Source organism: Rhynchophorus ferrugineus, unplaced genomic scaffold, assembly GCF_030347505.1.
Source record: "Rhynchophorus ferrugineus isolate W39M unplaced genomic scaffold, kcgeb_rfMv2 rfM4, whole genome shotgun sequence".
NCBI classification, from domain to species: domain Eukaryota; kingdom Metazoa; phylum Arthropoda; class Insecta; order Coleoptera; family Curculionidae; genus Rhynchophorus; species Rhynchophorus ferrugineus.
The window spans coordinates 33508178-33532217 of record NW_027472583.1 but is presented as its reverse complement, the minus strand read 5'-3'; the positions used below and the strand labels follow the sequence as shown (position 1 = coordinate 33532217).

General features: G+C 33.1%; 1 protein-coding gene across 6 annotated transcripts in view; it reads right to left on the bottom strand.

Annotated features, from left to right (window-relative positions):
* The window catches only part of LOC143196712 (uncharacterized), a 168526-nt gene that overhangs the window by 74206 nt on the left and 70280 nt on the right, over window positions 1-24040 (bottom strand). For 4 of the 6 annotated variants that reach the window (XM_076404628.1, XM_076404631.1, XM_076404633.1 and 1 more), the window contains exon 2: window positions 21910-22005. In XM_076404628.1, the coding sequence (XP_076260743.1) occupies window positions 21910-22005 (96 nt within the window). Of the gene's footprint in view, window positions 1-2224; window positions 2518-15957; window positions 16006-21909; window positions 22006-24040 lie in introns of those variants that run through there. The other 2 variants (XM_076404630.1, XM_076404629.1) reach the window with 2 other exon arrangements.

The window sequence follows — 24040 nt, the reverse complement described above, 5'->3', positions numbered from 1 at the left end:
AACAGGTCAATTGAAAAATCCTCGGCCTGACACATAGATAGCGCTACTATAATAAAATCCATATGTTTTTTAGTTAGTTCGAACCCTCAAAAGATATGTGTATAAATTTGAACTGTCGGATCATTAGTTTGTGAATTATAGTATTTTAAGTGAAGCAATTTTTGTTATTGTGATAAAAATGGATAAAAAGGAATTTCGCGTGTTGACAAAATATTGCTTTTTGAAGGGAAAAAATACAGTTGAAGCAGTTCCGGACACTGCCACAGGAAAATCAACCATCCAGGATTGGTATTTTAAGTTTAGACGTGGTGAAATGAGCACCAAAGACGGTGAACGCAGTGAATGATTTTGAATGACCGTAAATTGAAACTCAATGAAATAGCAGACACTCTAAAGATATCAATTGAACATGTGCATCATACCATTCACTAATATTTGGCTATGAGAAAGCAAAGTGGGTGCCGCGCGAGCTCACTTTTGACCAAAAATAACGACGAGTTCATGATTCGGAGCAGTGTTTGAAGATGATTAAGCGTAATAAACCCGAGTTTTTGCGTCGGTGTGTGACAATGGATGAAACATGGCTCCGTCATTTCACTCCGAAGTACAATCGACAGTCATCCGAGTGGACTGCACACGATGAACCCGCTCCAAAGCGTGGGAAAACGCAACGGTCGGCTGGCAAGTTTTTGGGGTCTGTATTTTGGGATGCGCATTGAATAATTTTCATTGACTACCTTGCAAAACGAAGGATCATCAACAGCGACTATTACATAGCGTTAATGGACCTTTTAAAAGACGACATCGCCGAAAAACGGCCGCATTTGTTGAATGTTGAATAAAAAAAATATTTTGCCGAATAAATGTGTTTTACTATGGTAGGCCGGGGACTATTCAATTGACCTGTTAATATTGCCAATATTTGGATATTCCGACACTTTGATTGTCCTGAACCAACCTCCATGCCAACATTTTTTAAATCTCTTTCTTTCTCAGTAAGACCATCATCTTGCCTTTCTAGTAGTGTATTTACGTTTTGCTCACAGTTAGAATCTTTAGAGTACGAAATAGTATCAGAGTCGCATATTACGGGTTTACTCTACCAAAAACGAACGTGGCGCCTGTTTCTTTTCATCCTAAATTTTATGTATGTAAAGTGGTGTATCTTAACACTTTGTGTGTATAGTGGTTTCAATTATATCTAACACGTTTTTTGTAACATTTTGGCTACGTCGAAAGTTATTTATTCTAACCATTTTTTACTTCTAAAAAGGCATTTATTGAGAAAAATTGGTACAACATATATAATTCAAAATATTTTTCAATATTATCTACAAATATTTCATATTTCATATTCGAGATTTCATATTTCGTATTTCTGTCTGGAACATGGCAATACTGTTTGTCCATAGGTCTATATTGGTTTGGTAACTGTCCAACTATAGCTTCATTTTTACCGGTATTTAGCATTTTAAAAGAATGTGTAAATAGAAGAAGAATTTGGTGAGTATGATGAGTGGTGTGACGGAGCTGTTATAGTGTTTCCTTCAGAATTTTAACAATGTGTGGCCAAGCATTGTCATTCAAGTTGCGTCTATTACTCGTTATTGCTGTATGTGGACATCTATAGTAACATTTTCCTTCGGTTTTAGCAGTTCGTAATAAATTACATCTTACTGATCCCATCATGGCACAGCAATACTTTATGGCCATAATATTCTGCTTCGGAGTCGATGCAGAAGACTCTTCTGTACTAACCTATAACTTTTTGCCGCTTTGGATTGGCGCATTAGATCCTTTCATCGCCAGCCATAATCGGCAACTGATTTCTTCAAATCAAACAACAATGATAATTAGTGCAGTCTGTATACACTGAATAACTCAATAATACTAAATCCAAAATTGTTGAAATTTTATGTTGAAAAATGAGAAAACCATCAAATTTAACAGTTAGATTGGGATGTTTACCGGTTGTTTACATTGATACTTCGTATTTCTATCAATACGCAAACGCTAATTAATATACATGAAGGCGCCTAATATAAATATTTATTTAATTAGTATATTATTATTTTAATTATTGTTATAAACAAATTTGACTTTGATAAACATGAAAAATCCCAGGCAATATCAGAATACAGGAAGTATGTATTTTTTGTAATAGTCACGATGTTGATGATTATTAAATATGAACAACAATAACAACAAATAAGCTTTTTTTTACCTTCTAGTAACAATAAGACTATTAGATCGGTCATTCCTCCAGCTCATTCCTCTCATCTTCTGAACGGGCAAGCTCAGACGTCTCCTGAACGCTGTGAAAAACTGCAGCCTGTCTTCATCCGACACACTACTTATATCACTTAACACATCTTTATCGCATTCACCACAATCACTGTTGGCGTCGTCACCATTTTCCACGATTTTCTCGCATATCCTGGCTTTCTCTTTGGTTTTCGGCACGATCTCCATGGTTTGGAGCGAATTGGCGTTCCGGGACGCCTTACCTGCGGGATGCTAAGAGCAACGGTAACGTGAACAAACAAATCCGTTGAGATCAATTGATGTTTTCGGGTCTTTTTACTGGGATTTTACACGGTATCTGTTCGGCAAGTGCCGCGTTAAACATTAGGCGAATAAATAAATAAATTAATGAAAACTGTTGCCGAGAGCATTACTCGACCTATACGGGGGCTTAGAATACTTTCCGCCGCTGTCTAGAATTTTAATTCGTTGTTGATTATTCAACGATATTGATGTCATATTGATGATTGTTACACGGACAAAGGTGATCGAGTTTAGTTTCTTTTTTGTATGTTACAATTTAACATGTTAGTTTATCTGAGTTGTATTAGTTTGTTGATAAAATAATGATTACTAGGTTGTTCGACACATTTATTATTAAAAAAAATGATTTAGCCAAAAGCATAACCAAAATTCCATTTTGACTCCAAGTCATTAAAATTTGATATTTTGTATAATTTTGAGAGTAGAATAACTGAACGTCATACTGTGAAACACTTCTCTGTAAAAAAGTGTATAGGCTTTGGATCATGCCGAAATGGTAAATGTATTAAGGGAATATACTTCTTTAAACATAATTGTAAGTGTATATTAAAAATGTTTATACAAGATTAAGACGATCCACACGAACAGCGTCTAAAATTGAATCAACCCAAGAAAGAGCTGTAAAATTAAAAGATATACTTTTAGAAGACTGCCAATTGACTGAGAGAGTTCGCAGTAGTTCTAGGCTATTTCAATCAAATCTGTTGCCCGTCTCTAGAAGGAAACAAAGTGAGTGTGGGTGTATGTGAGTGTGGAGCAAAACAAATTAAGTCAGGATAAGGAAGAATAAGCAATGGCAAGAAGTGGAAGAATAAAGAAGATACAATTTTAAGAAAACCAGCGGTTATTATAAAGTGGAAAATAGTTTTAAATCCCATTTAGTGAGGTTAGGAATCAGCCTATGTGATAAGGTAAGTCTAGTATATTAAAACAGGTAAGGCCATAATATAAATAAAATAAAATAACTGAGATGAATGACAGGAAAACAGTTTTATACGTTAAAATTTCTAACTCCTGCTGTTGGTATAGTCGCGGGTTTGAATCCTGCTGGGGCATAATAATAAATGTATTCTTGTGAATGTTCAAAAGGCAAGACTATAATCTCTCTAATCAAGCCAGTAACCAGGCTGAGCGAGACCGGATATGTTCTGGAATGATTTCTAAATTGGTCACTCGCAAGTCGGTAGGCTTAATTCTGATGATCTTTGTTTGGAGGTTACGTTAAACAGTAGGTCCAGATAAACCTTAATTAGTAAAAAATAGATTTTAAGGGAAACTAAATTGGGAATATTAAACAATAAATTAAAATTTACCTGTTATGTTTGAAGTCATAGATAAACAACAAGAGTGTATAAGAATTAGAGAAATACACGAGAGCAAAAAAATTAATGAATTTATATAGGGTGGGGTAACAAGATATAAAAGACATAGAATCAGTAAGAAACAGAATCATGTAAATTATGAAACAAATTACTGTAGATATTACAAAGTATAAAAAGTATATATAGAAGTAAGAGAGCAATGAAATCAGGTTATATGATAAATGCGGATAAGATAGCGATTACAAATAAAGATGTCCTAGGTTATTTAGCTAGAAAGCAAGAGAAAATTGAGGATAGAGATGGAGAAAGTGGGGAGGAATTAAAAAAAGATGGGGGAAAGAAGGAGCCAATAAAGGGAAAGTTCGGGAGGGTAAAAAAGAGGAAGAATCAAAAGACAATTACACGGAGTAAAATAATAAAGAAAACAGTATTTACAGAGAATCTTATAATCAGAAAAATAACGAAAGATTCTGTAAATAGACCAAAGAATAACAATAGTCAAGATTTTAAGGGGAATAAAACAAGAAAATAAAGAATTAACAAACGATGATAACAAATGCGAAAGAGAGGATGAGAGATCAAGAGATAGAAGAAAAAAGAGAAGATGATGTGGAACGTAAGTACGATGTTGGAAACTAAGAAAATTAAGAAAATAGCATACGACCTCGACAGGTAAATAATAGTGTTCTAATTAGTGATGAAGGTGCATAAAAACTTAAACTAAAAACTGGATAGTGACTAATGCACTCCTTGCATTATTAGTTTTAATTACTAAAAATCACATGTTTTGCCCACCGGATACATCACATAACTTTTGAAAGAGAATTGAAACTAATAATATCAATATACGAGGACTCATCAGAATCAAGAGAAGAAATCAAAAGAAGAAAAAAGAAAGAGCATTTGCTTAACATGCTACTCCAGTCGCGAAATAATGAATTGTTAGTCATTTTGAAGACATATATTGGTTGCGCAGCTGCGACTTGATGTGCACAACTATTCGTGTACTTAACTAAAATAGCCATTGAGTTGTTCGTGAATTAAACTTACAAATGCTGTAAAATCCGTTATAACATTGGAATGGAAGCCACTTAACGAGAATTGTTTTCTATAAATGAAATTATAAAGTACTCTCAAGTGTAGTTTCAATAGTATTCTCACAAAATATCCAGCATATCATCTACCCTATATATAAGTAGTGTATAAGGTGGTTTTTCTGAACATAGTTTTCGACATTTAATTTAACTATTCTATTCCGGATGATTAAGTGAGATATTTTTATGACCAATCCAATAAGAGCGATATTATTAAACAAACCTAATAATAATTCATAATAGCGATAGCGAAAGCTAATTAGATTTACCCACTGTGTATAATTAATCGTCGTTCATTACTGGATCTATTTAAAACATAAACGAGTACAGCAAACATTCACATTGTCATATTCGCAAATGTTTTTAATGGCTGGTGAATGTACGACGAGATATAACGTTACAAGAACAGATTTCGACTGTTGTTTATAATAAAACTTAATTTTTATGCCTCCAGAGACGTCGACACATGGCCCAGAATATATTGCAAAAAGTAATAAGAGGCCTATACCCTGTTCTAAATTACATTTACTGTAGTATATAGTTAAATATATCAGTATATTTTTGTATTATACATTTTATATATAATTTTTTAAAATATTTTTTGTATTCATTATTAGTAATTTTAGGTTTTATTATTCAAAAAAGTTTTTTTTTAATGAAATGTATTATAACGAAATATTGTACATCGCTAGTCATGTTGGTTGGTGCAATGGTAAAGGCGACAGGACGGTTCACCTACTGTTGCGATAATCGCGAGTTCTCGAATCCTTCTAGGGCATGGTCGTAAATGTATGCTCGTGATTGTTTGATATTTGTATTTGTCCTAGGCAAGAGTACAAAATCCGATAAAGGAAATGATCCCAATCACGCCAGTAACCAGGCTGGGTAAGACCGGATGTCTTCTGGGATGATTTATAAGTTGGTCACTCGTCAGTCGGTAATCTTAATATCGAGGACCATGGTTCGGAACCCACGTTAAACAGTAGGTCCAGTCCAGATAAACTTTCATTGGTAAAAATGAGACTTTAATTTATAGTTTCTTTTACTTTAATTTTATTTAATTAACTAAACTTAGCTAGCATTGCTGTAAATTTCAATGAAATCAGTTGAGTATTTCGTAAGTATATAAGTATATATTCCGAGCCTTTTTCCTTCAACGTGCGATTCAAATTCATCAATTATAATTGGTACTTATATCATCGCTGATGTAAAAGATTCAAGGCAAAAGTCCATTCCTTTTTATAATGCTTTATTATTTACTGCTTCCATTGAACAAGCAAAAACTTCTTGATATCTCTTGTATATTGTCAATGTTTTTAGTTGGTTTTACTTCAATTATTTATCATTGTATGTATTGAAATGTATTGTAAAGGACGATTAATTACAACAACTGTTGTGGAAGTAATTTATTAAAAATATTGCAAAGATGGGATTGGAAAAATATAATATTAACTGAATAAAAATTATATAAAAGCTCCTCCCAGATGCTAGGAATTAATTCCAATACTTAATGTTATTTTTTGTATTGTCGTTTAATAAAATCCATAATGGCGAAGTAACACTTCTTTTGACAAGAGACTATATTGTCGTTCGGAATTATATTTAACGAAATCCGTATCGTTTAATACCAAATCTTTAAAATTAATATATTTATAAAATTTACGAGATAGAGTAATATCATAACTATATTATAAATCATTTAAGGCTGCAGTAATTCATCGTTACGGTAGTTTACGTATGTTATACCATTCAACTTATGCAGCTCTGGTTACGAAGATGTTTATATTAGACCGAAAAATCGCATCTTTGGTAGACATATGGGTTTGAGTATAGTACCGTAAAATTAAGTCGGCAGTATCGTTTTGTATTCGCCCTTCAATAAGTGGTCACTTTTTTTCGTAAAACAATATAGTTCTAAAGTAAATTAAAAGGTTTTGTTGTTTTAATCCTTTCACATTTCATAGCTGACGCACTCGGTAGGATTCCGGGAAGAATCCACAAGGCTCTCTTTTGAATTCATTCAGTAAACCGAAATCAAATTAATTGTCACAAAAAAAAGACAGGTCGACGATGGATTGGCAATATTTCTGTAGTTACTCGAAGTGTTCTTTGCTGTAGTTAAGTAGAGTTCGGAAAAACGTGTCACAGCCGAAGCTCACAAAAAGAGTATGAAAGTGGTCAGTGACCCTTAGCCATAAACTATTACAATTAGGGAACATTTATACTTTGGAAAATATCCCTAGTTCGTAGATTCCTGGCACAAGTATCGTAATTCAGGTTGTAAGTATCATCAAATTAAAATTGACCGATGAAGGTTGAAACGATACTCAGAAATAATTTCATTGCAACTATAAGTCGTCTAGATGGTATACCGATCACGTACTATCTTTGATAGTTTCATCAGAATGAATATGTTATATCCTGCAGCTAATCGGCCTTGTTTATTCTAAGAAACAAAACAGTGAGTTGATGTTAAGCTGAAAGGTGTGGCGAGTGGGTTGTTTAGAGATAGGGGTTTATTTATATTAAAATAGGATTAAGCTGGTGGTATAGTTTTGTGCTCGTTCAATAGTCGCCTTTTTTTTCGTAAAATAAAACCATTTTAAAGTAAATTACAAGCTTTTGTTACTTTAAACATTTCACGTTTGATAAGTGATATGTGTTTCAAATGAATATACTGAATATAAATTTGAGTTCGATCTGTTAGCAATATGTTTACATTTACTGTTGTTTACATATGCTGCTGGTTTTGAATGCTCTGCTAAGATCTATCAAATCGACCATTGAAATAGGTGACTATTTCAGCCGATGTGTGAGACCTTGCGCTGCCATGATAAAGAATTATGATAAACTGGCAAAAAGCACTAACTATTGCTCTAACGGAACGGACGCAGGATATATTACTGCACAAATATCTCTGGATTTGGCGCATGTGCACTCTTCTGCATAGAATAAACCATAGAAAAGAATAAACTATATTGTCTTCCTTTTCTAATGGCGGTCTTTTTGCGTCTATCGGTACAGTCAATCAAGTCAAAACAAACAAAAATCTATAATATTTAGATATTGTGTTACATTAATAATTCTATAGTAATAATAATTAAATTGTCGTGTTATTCTTTGTGGTTCAACATACATTAGTTTTAAATTATGAAAGAACAAGGGTAAGTGCAGAATGTAAGGTTACCTTTTTAAAAGTTATAAAATCTAAACAGCATCAATTTTATTTACAGTGGGAATTATAACATTTCATTATTAACGACATCGAATAGGTATCAATATTTGCCAAAATTTAATGATAACAAGAACAGAGAAGAAAATAATTCTTGTTGTATTGGAAGTAAAGCCATTAATGAGGTTTGTTCGTCAAGAATAGCAGCAAAAATTGTAGTAACTGATAATCATTAGACATTTATTTTACATATTACGACATAATATATTTTAGTAATGATTTTAATTTTATTTTATAGGTAAAATTTAGCTAGAATTTGGCGAGAATATGAAATTCAGAGAATCAGAGAAGAAGATTAGACAGCATTTTGCTAAGACGTAAGAACAGTGTATAGTGATACTATGAAATAATTAAATTTGCTTGCAAAAGTAGACCTGGAACAAATAAACAAAATATAAAACCTCCAACGACACCCCAATGATCTAATGACAAGGAAAATACAATGCATTATTATACAAGAGTATAGGTAAATAAATTATTGTTTTGTAAAAATTAATAATGTATTGACTGATTGAGATTTCTTTCACCTTAAAAGTACGATAATTCATTTATTTTAGGCTAGTAAAGGTACAATCTGTTAATCGAAAGCTCGAGGTAGTCAATTCATTAATGGGGTTTGTGGATCAAGAATAGTCGCGTTCATAATTGATCACATTAGGGGACTTTTAAGATAATTTCACTGCTTTCATATAGAGGGGTGGCTTTCTTATTTGGTTTTGGCTATATTGGTTGGGTTTGTCTATATTGTTTGTCTAATATCTAAACAATTTTGGTCTATTTTATGGTAATGTTTATTTATATGGTTCTGGGAGTTCTTGTTAATTGTTCAAATGTAAATTAATTTTAGAAATTATTTTTATTATTTCATTTTACTCAATAAATTTTAAAATAAAATATGTTATTCCAATAAATTTTCAATGTTTATTTCTCTCCTTATATATAGTTTCAACATTAAATCAATTATTTAACAAATTCGTGTATATTTATTTACAAAAAATAATGATGATGTGTAATATGATTTTTTTATAAAAATAGAATGGCTGGACATATATTAATTATATTTGTATTATTTTGTTTTTTTTCAATACTTCTTTAAATAAAATGTGATATTTTCAAAATTTTACCATTTTTATTTACCTCCTGAACCTATGTACCTGCTTATAGATATTTTCAACATTAAATCTAATAGTCACGATAAAAAATATGTAAGTAAATAAATCTGTATGATTAAGCTCGGATTATTGTCTGTATTAAAATTAAATGGAGCTCAATATACCCATGCGCCAAATCTGAAGATATTTGTGAAGTAATGTATCCTCCCGGTTGCCACATGCCCAGTTATTCTCAAGAAACAGGCAAGGTCAAGAAACTTTTGTCAGATTTGGCTCAACTTAGAAGACCTATACAGTGGATTATTGTTTTATTTAGAGCTCATAGGCATAAGTCTGTGCAAGATTTGGTACAGTTATACACAATTTTTGATACAAAGCGATTGTATTTCTTGACCAGTTCTTTGCGCCAGCCAATTGACGCAAAGTTATTTTTGAGCTGCATGTCTGATGCAATGTTGATGTAATATCTGATTGATGTTCGACTTTGCAATGCCCAGGATGGCTCAATCTCGTGGTAGGCCATATAACGCGTACAACATCAATATTTTCTATCGCAACATACACAACACATATACAAAAATTTCGCAATGTCCAAAGATGGGGTTTCATCAGCAACAGTCGAAGTAAGTTGATTGATGCACGTCTGTCTTGATAATCCACGTCGAAAGTCCAACTTTTTACCGAGACAACATTTTCAAGTAATAGTAAACAACATGAGTTTTGATCTAGAAACAAAGTAGTTATGGTCATAAAGGTCAAACTTCCAATTGAAAACATCATATGGAGCCCAACAACACTATCGCCGCTCAAAATATAATTAGAAACCCCCGTAGTGTATTCTACACTACAATTTCGCGCATTATTTTTTTTTATTATATAACAAAGAAACTGCTCTTTATTGTTGCTATCACTCATTATCTAACAAACTTGTGGATTTACTTATCGTGGAGTTTGCTTAAAGCGACCTTCATTTGTTGTTATTGTAAATATTAGCTCTACTATTTTTATTAGTTCGCAATTAATATCCGCTAAAAATTATCACAATATTTGGGACGTAATTTAATTGTGTTTGTGGATCATATAACCTTCAGCGAATTATAACGATTCGAGGTTGAGGAAATTGTTTCGCTCTCTATAAACATACGATCCTGTTTTTGAGATATTTGGTATTACAGGATTTGCGTAATTGACATATTTTTTTGTTGTTTTATTTTATTAATAATATTAACTATTTTCAAAAATAAATACTGTTAATCAACACATTGTCCATTATAATCACAATAATTTTTCAAGTATCTTAGTGGTTGCTGGATTCTAGAATATTTTGTTTTCGTAGCAAGTCAACGATATTTTTTCCAACTTTCTCAAAACGCTGAGAATATTATCTACTCTAACCAAACAATGGCCTAGAAAGTGGTATCTGGTAAATACATTGAATAATATCTACAAATGAGATCTCAGTTATAACAAATTGTTCAAAATTCATTGGAAATAATCATGGAAATTGATACCAACCTCAATACCGAAAAAGCTCCTGCAATTGATGCTGTTTTATCTGAATTATTGAAAGAAATATCACGAAAAGCAATCACCATGTTGACTTACATATTTAATGCTTGTTTGAGATTGAAGTTTGTTCCGAAACGCTTATGTTGCTGCAAACAATTAAATATAAAAAAGCTGATGAACCGACAGAGCAAGCTACCTCTTACAACACATAAATATATTAGGTTTTCAGTTTGACTTTCGAATCATTCGAATGGTCATCAGTCAACAACAGACCAAATGAATACAGTAACAGCGGTTATTAAGAAGGCATTAAAAAAAAAGAACTACTACACTGGAATAGGTATATAGTATACACGTTCCTTATGAAAGCTTTTGTTAGTTTGAAAGGTTATTATTTGGACAGATCATAGATAAAGAGGCATTCTTAACATTCAATTCGACGACAGTTCTGCACTCAAACAACGAAAGTAACAGTACGTGGAACACTTTCTGATATCACAGTTGTTATTCCTAAAGATATAATAATATTCACAAACCGTCTATAACTGTTCGAAGTCAGTTCTGTCCCGTCGTGTAAATTGAGAAAAAAAGTCTAATTATATCATTTAAGGGATATAATAATTAATTCCTTCCCTAAAAATCAAACAGAATCAGTGAAATATATCGATTTCGAATTTGATGGTAGATTAAATTGAAAACATCACATTAGACAAAAGAATGAGTAGATCGGACTTGAAATTAAACAACTGGTACTGGTTATTCAGAAGATACTCCCAACTAAACTTAACAACTTAAAAAATATTAATTTATCAGTCAACAGGAACGCCAGTTTGGGCTTATGGAGTACAAATATAAGTTTGCTATAAAGTCATCAAACCGATTAATAATCTAATTCTACTAAAACAAAGTTCTTTGGTTAATCGTCAATATTTATGGTGAAGTAACTAACGATAAATTGAACGACAACCTTGAAATTACAAGGTTTTTGAAAATTCCTCAAGAAAACATCAAAGAAGGTTACTAAACCTCAGCAATATCGAAGCATTAAAACAACTTGGCAATGCGCAGCAAAATCAAAGGATTAATAGAAATTGATCAAAGAACCATACGACACGAAGTTGTATAAAGTATGTATGTTGTTAATTAACTTTAGATTAAGCTAGCCTAATTTGATTTTAATTTAGGAAATGGATACTGACGTATTTATCGCGCACTTGCCTTGTTTGCGAATTGATCCAAGTACAAATAAAAAGTAGTAATAAATTACTTTATAATTATGTTAGATAGTACAAGGTGTTATGTTAAAAATAATCTATAACTTTTTATAATAAAAACTATGATTGTTCATTGTAATGGTTCTGTATGTTGTTTACTATGGCCTATACATTAGTCTTAATGGATTTTTTTTAATTTGAAATTTTATTGTGATCAACGTTTATCTATACAACGTATTTTATTCAAAGAACTTCCCATCGATAGCAGCTACTTTTTTCAATCATTCGGGTAATTTACAGATTCCATTTCGAAAGAACTGTATCTTTTGAGGCTGTCCACGAAGTGACTCAATTTTTGGTGTCTTCATAAGATGTTTAGCGCTGCTCATAGGTCGTAACAAGTAGTAATCAGAAGGAGCAAAGTCTGGAGAATACGGCGAGTGGGGTGGCACTTTCCATTTTAAGATTTCCGTGTATGTTTTCACCGGTTTTGAAACATGTGATCGAGTTTTCTGATGACAACATTATAGTGTTATTGTGCATTCTAGTAACATTGTGCTCGGCTCAAACGTATCAGTTATAGTCGACAGCGATCCCCATTGATGGTTTTCTTGGAGTAATGCCGTCAAATCAAATCTTTAAATATTTTTGACTGTCCAGAATGCCTTTGTGTCTCTATGTCAAAAATACGAGTATCAAAACTTCTAAACCAATATGACATGTTGAAATCGATGGTGCATGTTTGCTATAAGCTTCACACAGTATTTGATAATATTAAAAAGTAAAACTCCTTGCAAATTCGATTTCGTTGGTAGAAATTCAGGCATTTCCAATGCACTGAAAATGTTTTTGGCCACAATTCGATGATATGACACATACTGAAGAGGGAAGCCTGAAACACAGTAATAAAATCTGTTGTATATCCTTTAACATTCATTAAAGACCCACATATAATATCTTTTTAGGCAGAGGCTTTGTATATTAACAAATATTTTTGAATATCTCGCTGATAACAAGAAAGATACGATCAGATATCTCTAGGAGACCACAAGTTCAGGCTGCTTTTTACACAGACGCCACTGCTTACTTTGCTTCTTCAAGATTAGCACCGCACATCCGAAGCAGACTCCAAAAACAACTCGATGAGATGGTCCAGTGGTTGCATTTCTGGAGGTTGCAGGTCAACCCACAGAAAATCCAGGCCATCTTCTTCCACAAGAAGCGTTTTGCACCGAGCATTTCGCGTCTTAAAATCGAGAACGCCGAAATCCCATGGTCAGAAGAAGCCACCTATCTTGGTCTAGTTTTCGATCGCAAATTTAGGTGGAATTCCCACATCAAAGTCCTATAAAGGCCAAGGTATTGTTAATTTGCTGTTCCCGCTTAACAACCGGGCCAGCAGGCTTCCTCTATCTATAAAATCTCTCCTGTACAAGATGCTGGTTCGATCAGTCGTTCTATACGGCTCCAGTGTCTATCTAAAATAGGTCTCACCCAGCCAGGTGTAACGTCTTCAAGTCTTTCAAAACAAAATTCTCAGGAGAATAATCAATGCCCCCTGGTTCGTCAGGAACAATCAAATTCATAGAGAAACAGACTTCCCCCAAGTTCACGATTTTATATCCGAGGTTTACTCGAGATATTTCTCCACTCTTCGTCTCTCGGACAATAGATGTATTACCGAGCTGGCCGATATTTTGGGCCAATAACTCATTCGGCTCTTCGTAGCCTTATTCTATCACAGCCGACACTACCCCGTCGTGCTCTAACTCCTAATTGTCTCGACCTTCTCCGGCGAGCGATTAACTCATGTACCGCAAGCTGCGTGGTGTGATAAAGACGCCACGTCCTTGCCTGGACCTTGTGCCTCTTAACGGTGTTATCAGCTATGTCATTAGATCAGCTGATAGGGTGGGGTTTAGTGGGTAGCCCAGAGGCAGTGTCCACATATCCAGTCCAACTCGCATATTCCTGCGGGTCTTCCCGACCAGGTATCCGTAACAGGATTCCCCTACCCGGTTCCAGGCCAAAAAAAGAAAAAAGGTGCATCCACAAGCAATTACTGTTTGACTTAAGCCTCTAGACTTTTCTTGTAAGTTTTTTGAATTCGTTAATAAACCACAGTCGATCACACACTTAAGATAATTATTATACATACTATACTAGACGACTAATTTCCACCTATACATGTTATTTTGTTTCTAACCACGCTTCTTGTTGTTGTTGCTAAAACTAAAGCGTACATAGTAATCCTGTTATATTGAGTATGTATTTGTTTCGATGCCTTATTCGACGAATTTGAGGAGTTAGAAGCTAAATTTAAATGAAACTATCATGGAAGATCACGATTGATTATACACATACTCGATGAATGAGTATTGAAAGAAATATGGTTGCTATATAAGTAGAAACGTAATAAAGTAAACTTTAAACATGACAATAATCGGTAATGTGTTGTTCAATCCGCAAAAACTTACCCCACGCGAAAGATTCCACTTTTTGCACTAATTATGAAACATTGTCTTATAAGTATTATAATTTGTTTCAGTCGAAGACATATGATCTAGCAAGGAGGATGACTATATGCCCAAGTGAATAGCCTCAACAAACATTATATTGTTTCTCCAAAGTGGAAATTTCCAATATTTTAAAAAAATAAGCAAGCACAGTGACTAGAACTCTTCAATATTAATTAAAATTAATAACGTACATAATATCTTGTAATAAAGCCTTGAATTATTGAAAAAATCCTTAAGCAAAATGTACAGTCTTTATGTTATATAATAATATTGGTATCACCTTCATATTTTCCACAAATGTCCTTCTAATCAGAGGTTAATGCATCATTCTACAAACGATTTGTTAAATATTTACCATACTTGTTAGATCTTTCTAAAAATAATCGTTTATAACTGTTCTGAATAGGTGGTAAACTTAATAATTTTTTTTTGTTTTTCACGATTTTTTGTATTTTTTTTATGAAGTCATTTCAAATATACAGTTTCAATATATCTATTATATATACGGTGATAAAAAAATAGTATGCAAATAAATATAATAATAATAATAATATAACATCTCTCAACAACATGAATGATAACATGATCCAAATGATTTTTATCAGCATCAGATTTTGCCGCGGGGAACCATGGGAAAATTTGCAGGTGAGATATACTGCTGATACATGCCAAGTGTCATTATAGAACTAAAATGTCATTTTGTGATCGTGAATAGTCATTTTTTGTAATGAGAACCTTAGATCACATCTTGTCTTACACACCGTGGGACACCATATCTCATTCATCAGAAAAAGCTTCTGACCTGGTTACTCCTGGATCTACCTCATTTTTACAACACATTTTTACAATTCGGAATGTATATACTGCCTAAAACATGGGGAAAAGTACAATGGATGGAAAATAATTTCTTAATTCATAGCATATTTGTGATTATGACTTACTACCAGTATATATTTTAGTCTTATATATAGTTTATGTGAAATTATAATATTTGTTTCTTTTTTAATTATTTTTATTATACCATAAAAATGCTCTATTAGCCTGATTTAATTTCATCGAATTTCTGGCTATTTCCTAAACTCAAAAAACCACTTCGAGAAGATCGGCTCTGAGTGCCACTCGATAAATTGAAATGAATAATGTTTCGAAGAAATGTAAATGTATTGGCTTCAAGGATTGTTTCCAACTTTAAATTAGTTAAAATTAATTTAAAAAAATAAATAGTGTTTATAAGAAAAGTATATTGATCAATTTAGTATATAACTAAACCATTGTCGAGATAATGTAAACGTGAAGAAGAACGACAGTAGTGAAAGAACCGAAAACATTCTAATTATGTCCTAGTATTGTTCAGTTTACTATGAATGGACGTATATATGCTGCTTACCATTAAATATCAGAAACCACTTTCACTCTAGGAAGTCTAATACTAATTAACATCGGTCGCTGATACGGAGCTTATTATTAAAACATTAACAATGGTGATACGTAAAGACGATATATTAATTTGTTTAATTTAATTCATGGTAACTTTATAGACCAGGAGATAACGGAATCAACGTAAAAGGTATTTGCATGTAATCTGATTATTTTTTCACTTTAAGGGAGCCGAAAGAGTTAACCAAAGTTATTAAAACTGACATTAACCTCAGGAAATCACCAGGCTACGATTTAATAATAGGAGAATTACTGCAAAAACTACCAAGAAAGGGAATTATAAAACTCACCAAATTGATCAATACAGCATTTAGATTAAAACATGTCCCAGGCATTTGGAAGATGGGAAGTTACCAAACGAAATAAAATCCTATAGACCTATATCACTGCTGCCAGTAATATCTAAGGTTTTTGAAAAATTCCTTGGAAAGAATAAAACCGATCATAGACAGAAAAAAAACCTAATACCAACACACCAGTTTGGGTTTATTAACAAGCACTCAACAATTGACCAGTTCCACAGAATAACAAATGTTATTGAAAAAGCCTACGAAAGTCAAAAAGTATGCTCACCTATATTTTTAGATGTAGCACAAGGCTTCTTCGATAAGGTTTGGCATGAAGGCTTTGTTCATAAACTACAGAAAATGCTACCAAAACAACACACCGAACTATTAAAATCATACATTACAACTAGAATGTTTAGAGTCAAACAAGAAGCAGCTTACTCTACAATAAAAGAACCTAAAGCAGGTGTACCACAAGGAAGTATATTGGGACCAATGATTTATCTACTCTACACTTGTGATATACCTCAAATGGAAAATATTACGATGGCTACATTTGCTGATGATACTGCGATATAAACAGACCGTACAAGCACCAATAACATTAAATAATACTATCATTCCATATAGCAACAACGCTAAATATCTTGGAATGAAACCCGATCCAAAACTTCGCTGGAAGGAACATTTAAAGAAGAAAAGAAAAGAACTGGAATTGAAATATAGGAAAATGTACTGGCTAATTGGAAGAAAATCACAATTATCAGTTCATAATAAATTGCTATTATATAAGCAAATATTGAAACCTATATGGACATACGGAGTTCAATTATGGGGATGTTCTGCAAAGAGTAACATAAATAAAATACAATTTTTTCAGAACAAAGTACAAAGAGGTATTGTGGGTGCATCCACATATAGTACTATAGGACTGTTGACCTACATCGACACTTCAGATACTCACAGTCAATCAAGAAATCAAGCGAATTGCAAGGGGGTATGAGGAAAGATTCCATTCTCATACCAATATTGAAATATTGCAACTTTTGGATACCACCAGAACAGGACACAGACTCAAAAGAATCAAACCATCTGATCTTGTGTAGTGTTGTGTAGTGAGGTGCATATATTAAAAAATTCAGCAGTGACATGTATAAACATTATTGACAGAGAGACTGAGTTAGGGCCGATGGGTCCTCCTAGTTATATACCTAGATTTAAGTTATCATAAAGACAAATTGTAGGTTAGACGGAAACGACTAGTAACAATGTATTAATTAAATAATAAAAATTAAACTTTAAGGGAGTATTCTAGTCTATAAATTAAAAAAAAAATTCAAATCTTGATTCTTTAAGACATTAAGAGAATTTTTCGAAATTCAAATTATTTTTGTAGATATAGTTGTTTTAGTGAGGCGGGATCTGAATCGGCGTGTAACTTCATCCTAATTCTAGTCTAGAAATATGAAAAAATCGATTTGTATTTTTCATATATTCATTGCTGAATTCGTTAAGAATATGAACAGTCTCGGCCGATTCATTTTCACTGCATGGGAACGGAGGGCGTGCAGTTCAGCGGTGATTGTCGTTCTCTGTTCAGTGAGCGTAAAAAGATAGGTTTGCCCATCAGAAACAAAGGCACAACCAAGTTTTTATTAGATTTGGAGCCGTCACTGTCTGTGCCCCGGTTAGAGAGAAAGTAGCTCAAAAAGTTTTGCTCTCATAAAACAGGGTCCTCGCTCTGAAATATGTGACGGTGTAAAAACCGCTAGAATCAGAGGGAAAATTTGGGAAATTGAATAAGTAGTAAATAAAGGGAGCCAGATTCAGTTCGTCAGATATAATGTGTGCTGGGTACACGGGTAGGGTTAGGTGGTCGGGGGTAGAATCCATGAAGAGACCAGACAGGTCGAGGAAGGCAGCGCAATTGACCTTATCGCGAGGTTAAGAAAGAGTTCACTTCGGTGGTAGGTGAAAATAATGGCAAATTTAAGGCTGCACACATTTATCAGAAGGCACCCAATGAAATTCTCAACGTCGGGCTTTGAATGACCTCAAGTGTAGGTTTTGGAGGCAGTGGAAATTTTTGGAAGGATGATGGATAGGTATACTTTTATTATAGTTTTCAAGTTAGCACCTGCCTGGCGATGGGACAGTTGTGGCAGCATGAAGAGATCACGAGTACACTGGTTCTTTAGTTCGGCAATGTGATGTTTCCAGGTAATCCAACCATTGAATATGAATCCCAGAAATCTAAATCGATCGACCAAAGGAATAGAAACATTATTACCAGGGTGGTAATGGACACGAAAACATTTTTGGATGACTGAGGACTTTGGAGGGGAGATACAGAATCCGGTAGAAGGGGACTATACCAGTAATCTAGTCACGGTTCCCTGTAGAAGTCTATTTCCTAGGTTGGTGGGCTTAACTGCCCGGTAGACCAGAATATGGTCCACAAAGAGACGATAAGTGAGAGTGTCAATCAAAGAGTATGAATGTATACAGTAATTAAATCCATAGCTATTATAAATAACATTGGACTCAACATGCAGCCTTGAGAGAGTTCATTGTTTAAATGATAGGTGGAGAAAAGGAAACCGCCCGAACAAACTCGGAAGGATCCATTTTTGAGAAAGTTGCGGACAAAATTTAAAATATTTCCTACGTGTCCAAGGGAATGAAATCTACTCAGGATCAACTCGCCAACCAATCCATCTACTTCACTCGATCAAACGCATTCTGTCGATCCAAAAATAGCACAATAAATAGAGATTTTGTTTAGTTGTAAATGTATGCTTCTTCTTCTTTCTTTCTTTTTGTCTTTTTCAAACCCCACGAGGTGATTGAGAGTTGATATACCGGGTGGAAGGCGACACTGAAAAGGAGAAATTTGACAGTTGCTTTCCAATGATGAGGAGAGACGATTAAGGATCATTTTCTCGAATAGTTCTAAAAGTGGTCTGTGAGGCTGGTGAGTATGTAACTAGAGCCGGAAGAACGAGGCTTACTCTTCTTCCAGATGAGGGGTGAAATCGTGTAAATCGTGCAAAAGTCATTGTAAATGTCGAAGGAAAAAGAGGGGACGCTGCAGGGAAGATTTATTCTTAGGGGAAAGTAAATGTCGGAAGCAGATAAGCGATGATGGTGGAGTGGTTGGAATAGTCCATCAAGAGTGAATGACAAGGAAAATTTTTAAACTTTAAAAGCATTTTTCTCGAAACTACTTTTTTCAAGACGATTGACGTGATATATACATTTCACTATTTTTCACGTCCGCAACTTGACGAAAAATCTCGAAAAAGGCTTTTATTGGGAAGTATTAGTACAACATATATTAAACAATATATATTCCTCTTAGTACAATTTTTTCCATCCTCCTGGTAACATGGCGATACAGTGCCGAATTAATAATGTTTGTTTGTTCAGCATTTTGAATTCCTGTACCAGCCAAGCTCTCCCGCATTTATCTGAACAAATGGTAATCAGAAAGCCTACGTTTGTTGAGTACGCTGGATACAACACAACTTCCCATTCGAGCTGCAACAGTGTATTCTTTAAGTTTTGTCGAGCATTGTTATATAAGAGGATTATTTTGCGTTTGTTCCTCGCTATCGCTCATCTTTTCTGCAACAGTACATTGTCCATTTTATTTAATTTACGTCTATAAAAATACGCAGTAACAGTTTTATTCGGTTTTTAGCTCATAATTCTCTACAGCTTGCTGGTCTCACCATATACACATAAATGTTTTATAGCCATGAATACCCCCTCTTGGTATACATGTGAATGGCTCTCCTGGGCTAACTCATGATTTTTTGTGCTTTTAATTATTGCACTAGATTCACTTTTCCTTGCCATATGCCACAAAAAAACTATTAATTTTTTTGCCTGGCAAGCAATGAAATCGGTATTATGAAACGATTCGAAATGACATTCTCAGTCAATTCATGTGGTAATTATTTTCCCTCCTTTTGGATCTTCATGGCGTTCTTGGTCTAAAACTAAAAGTTTTAGTAATTGAAAATAAAACCGAGAATTGGAATATAACCGAGCTATTTCACTATAAGTTTCTAAAAGATGATTTGATGATTTTCCGCAGCTTAAATAAAATGACAAAAGTAACGAATGAGTTATTCATATCAAACCTCATCGAGGGCTTGGGCTTCGTTTAGAAATATAGCTGAGCAGATTTTTAGGCTAGGCTTTGTCAGTAATTTCTGTGGTTCTATGCACAATTATGGGCAAGAATTATTAAGGAAAACTTATGTGTATATATTGGGTTTTTATTATTACAAGTATATATGCTACTTGTATATAACTGGTAGCAGTGAATTTGATGGAAATGATTTGGTGGTTTTCCAAATTTTGGAATCAAAACCATCTTACAAGCACCTCGGGTATGTTTCGAAAAGCTGCGTTGATCAAGATACTCAGTTTTACAATTTCCTTTCTTGGTATATTTTTCAGCAGTTGGCCGGTTATTAAATTGTATACCAATGCTTTCTCTGCGAAAAGAAATACAATTAAAAATGATTAAAATTAGAGCATCTCCTGGCCTATAACGTTTTAAAGTTGTTACATATTTTTATTCGTTGTTTCATTGAAGCAGGCACATAACAGACATTGTGTTTTTTTTTTCGTTAGCGACAGGAATAGGATTAAGTTCATGTAATTTTTGATAAATATTTTCACATTTCAAGATATAGGCGCGATATATTGGCAACGTCGCGCTTACTGGTCCGGTAAATATTTGTTTTGGATATTTTACCGCTTAATTAAAGCGCCAAATTTTTTATCAAATATTTTTGTTATATTTTATCAAAATTATAAGTCAATTTTACCATTGATTTTTAAAAACAACTTTTAACGGTGTTCAAATATGACTTAGAAAGTATAAAAAAAAATTGGAAATTTAATAAAATATATAACAGATCACTCAATAAGTTATGGTCTCTCACGTAGATGACGTTGTCGAGAGATACGTATGATTTTTAAATAGATACTAAAGCTAAAAAATACGTGCCAATACTTTACTAGTTACAATTAACTTTTTCAAATATTTTTGAAACAATCGAATTAAACAACCAATTTAAAAAATGTAGCGTGTTTATTAAATATCATATTTAATGGGTCAAAACACTGTTGAACTTAAACAGTGGTTTGAATTGGTTGGTTGTAGTTGTTCCAGAAAACATAACAGAAGCCCACAAAATATTTTTGTAAGCCGTAAAGTGGACTTGCGTGAGGTAGCTGATACTTTAAATATATTAGAAGATAGTGACGTTTACAATTCTATACGAACATATGGGAAACTTGCTATCGAAGTGGGCGTCGCGTTTGCTCACACACACTAAATCTAGCTGTCTGGAACTGTTCAAACAAAATAAAAACAGATTTCTTACGTCAATATGTGATAATGGATTAGACGCAGCTGTATGCAAATCAACCAAAAGCTCCAAAGTAGGTTGGCAAGGTCATGGCATTCGAATTTTGGAGCGTCCATGGTATTTTAACATATATCAATTACTTTGATAGACGTAATACTAAATAATCAATAATAAATATAACGTGGTATTCTGTACATATTGTTGTATTTGATGTATAGTACTTACCCATGAAGGAACGTTGGGTTAAAGTTTCTTAGTTCATTTAAAGTCTCATCGTCGGTACTAGGGGGATCTTCAACAAGGAGAGGTGCGGGAGGGACCCTAGAAATAATTATGACAATGTTATTATATAAATAAAAAATATAATGATTATTTCAATAAAAATATAGTAAGATATCATAGAGTATATATAGAGGTTTTACTTAATTAGGCGAAATCGAGAAAATGTTTTGCGTGGTCCAACCAAAGCTGGCTCTGAGACCACTTTTTTATTGGTTCATTTGAATTCCCTTACAAAAGCATTTGATTGGCTAATTTCTATAACCTGACCATTTGTTTGTATCATTTTTTAGGACGCCATTTTTGTGTGTCTCACATTGAGTACGATCAGCATTTTTGTGCCTTATTATAATCACTATTATAAGATTATAATGTATCTTCGTTCTCAAAAGTGTTATGTATCAAGTATATGTGCGGAAATGAAAAAAACAGACGTCATTTCCTAGGAAGAAACAACCCAAGTTAGTTAGTTTAAGGATGTGTTTGTGTGATTTAACATTGCTTTTACCTAGTACGTATACAATTATTTATATATAGCATTTGATATTCATATAAAATTGCTATTTGCAGGAATACAACAGAAGAAATCATGAAAATATTACCCACCCTTTAAAACCAAAATGTGTCCAAATTTGGCGGTGGCAAAATTACATTGAAGGTAAATGTGATTATACTAAATGAAAGTTTTAGAAGTCTTAGTTACCCTTTAAAACGTTGCATGTCAGGTGCAATCAATTAAAAACTTGTTTATTTTTAAGAGGTTCATTTAGTTGAAACAAATGTTTATTGGTTAATAAACCAGAATTAATATTTCGGCTTAAGGCTCCTTAACCGAGATAACCTTTTCAACAAAGATGTTAAAAAATACCTCAATGCAAAATAAAATAATACAATTTGTAGATCAACAAGATTAGTTTTTGTCTCTTGTATCTTTCTTTTTTTCTCTTTAACTCCTCGACTTTACCATAATAAGAGCATAGTAGTAATTTTGATATATGTCATGCATTTAAATTTTTTGTTGCTGTTCTAAAGTTTTACTTTTTGGTATGTTTTCTCTACTCTGACATATATCATACAATTTAACAGTTTTAACGATCCGTTCCACAATTTTTACAGTAACGTTGTAAAAATAATTATAACTTGTCTCAATACATTTTTGTGTTGGACAAGTAAGTAAAATATAAATAGATAGACTTTCAACTGAGCTCAGTTGAATCACAGCAGCAGCTCTGAATAAAAAGATAGAAAATGTAATACATATTATTTAAATTATAAGCACTAAAGATATATGAAAAAGGGATAAAGCGCTATAGACAAATTTGATTATATTTGCCAGAATGTATTAAATTATATTGCAGTCTTAAGTTTATATTTAATTATTTTTTATTTATATTCATTATATATGTTCATCATATACTTATATTTTAGCTTTATGATATTTTATAATATTTGTACAGAATTTTATTTCAATACATTATTTTGAAAAATTACATTTGGGGTTTATATCAAATTAATTGGTCAGTAGAATGTGACATTAGAAGTTCGTCACGTGATGCGTATGAAGTCCTCGACCAATTAAATACTTCCCTGTAATGGTAATTTAAACTAACCAATGAAATTCAGCGAAATGACTTTCTCAGCACCTTCCTGCTGAGGCCACCCACAACAATTCTGAAATTATTTGTATTGAGTTAACACTCTATATATTGCTCTGTGTTTTCTATTTAGTATTGTTGAGTTTTTCAGTGTATATAAATGTTCCATTACTTTTGTCGTTTGATTTAAGATATCTGCGTCCAGAGCCAGTCAGAATTTTTAAAGACTTATAGAGATGCTATTACTTCATATCCGAATTGTCGATTTCTGTTTGAATTATTTTAAATAATGGCAATTGAGTAATCATGTTAACGGTCTGGAGAACCAACAAAAGTCTTAAGATAATGCATTGCAAGGCTTATTGGGTGAACCCAGCTCAAACTATCAACGAACTCTCAGACGTTTACATGTGATGGAAAATATTCAAAAGGAAGTAAAATGGCTACCACACGATTTGACTAAAAATGTCATTTCGAGCAAT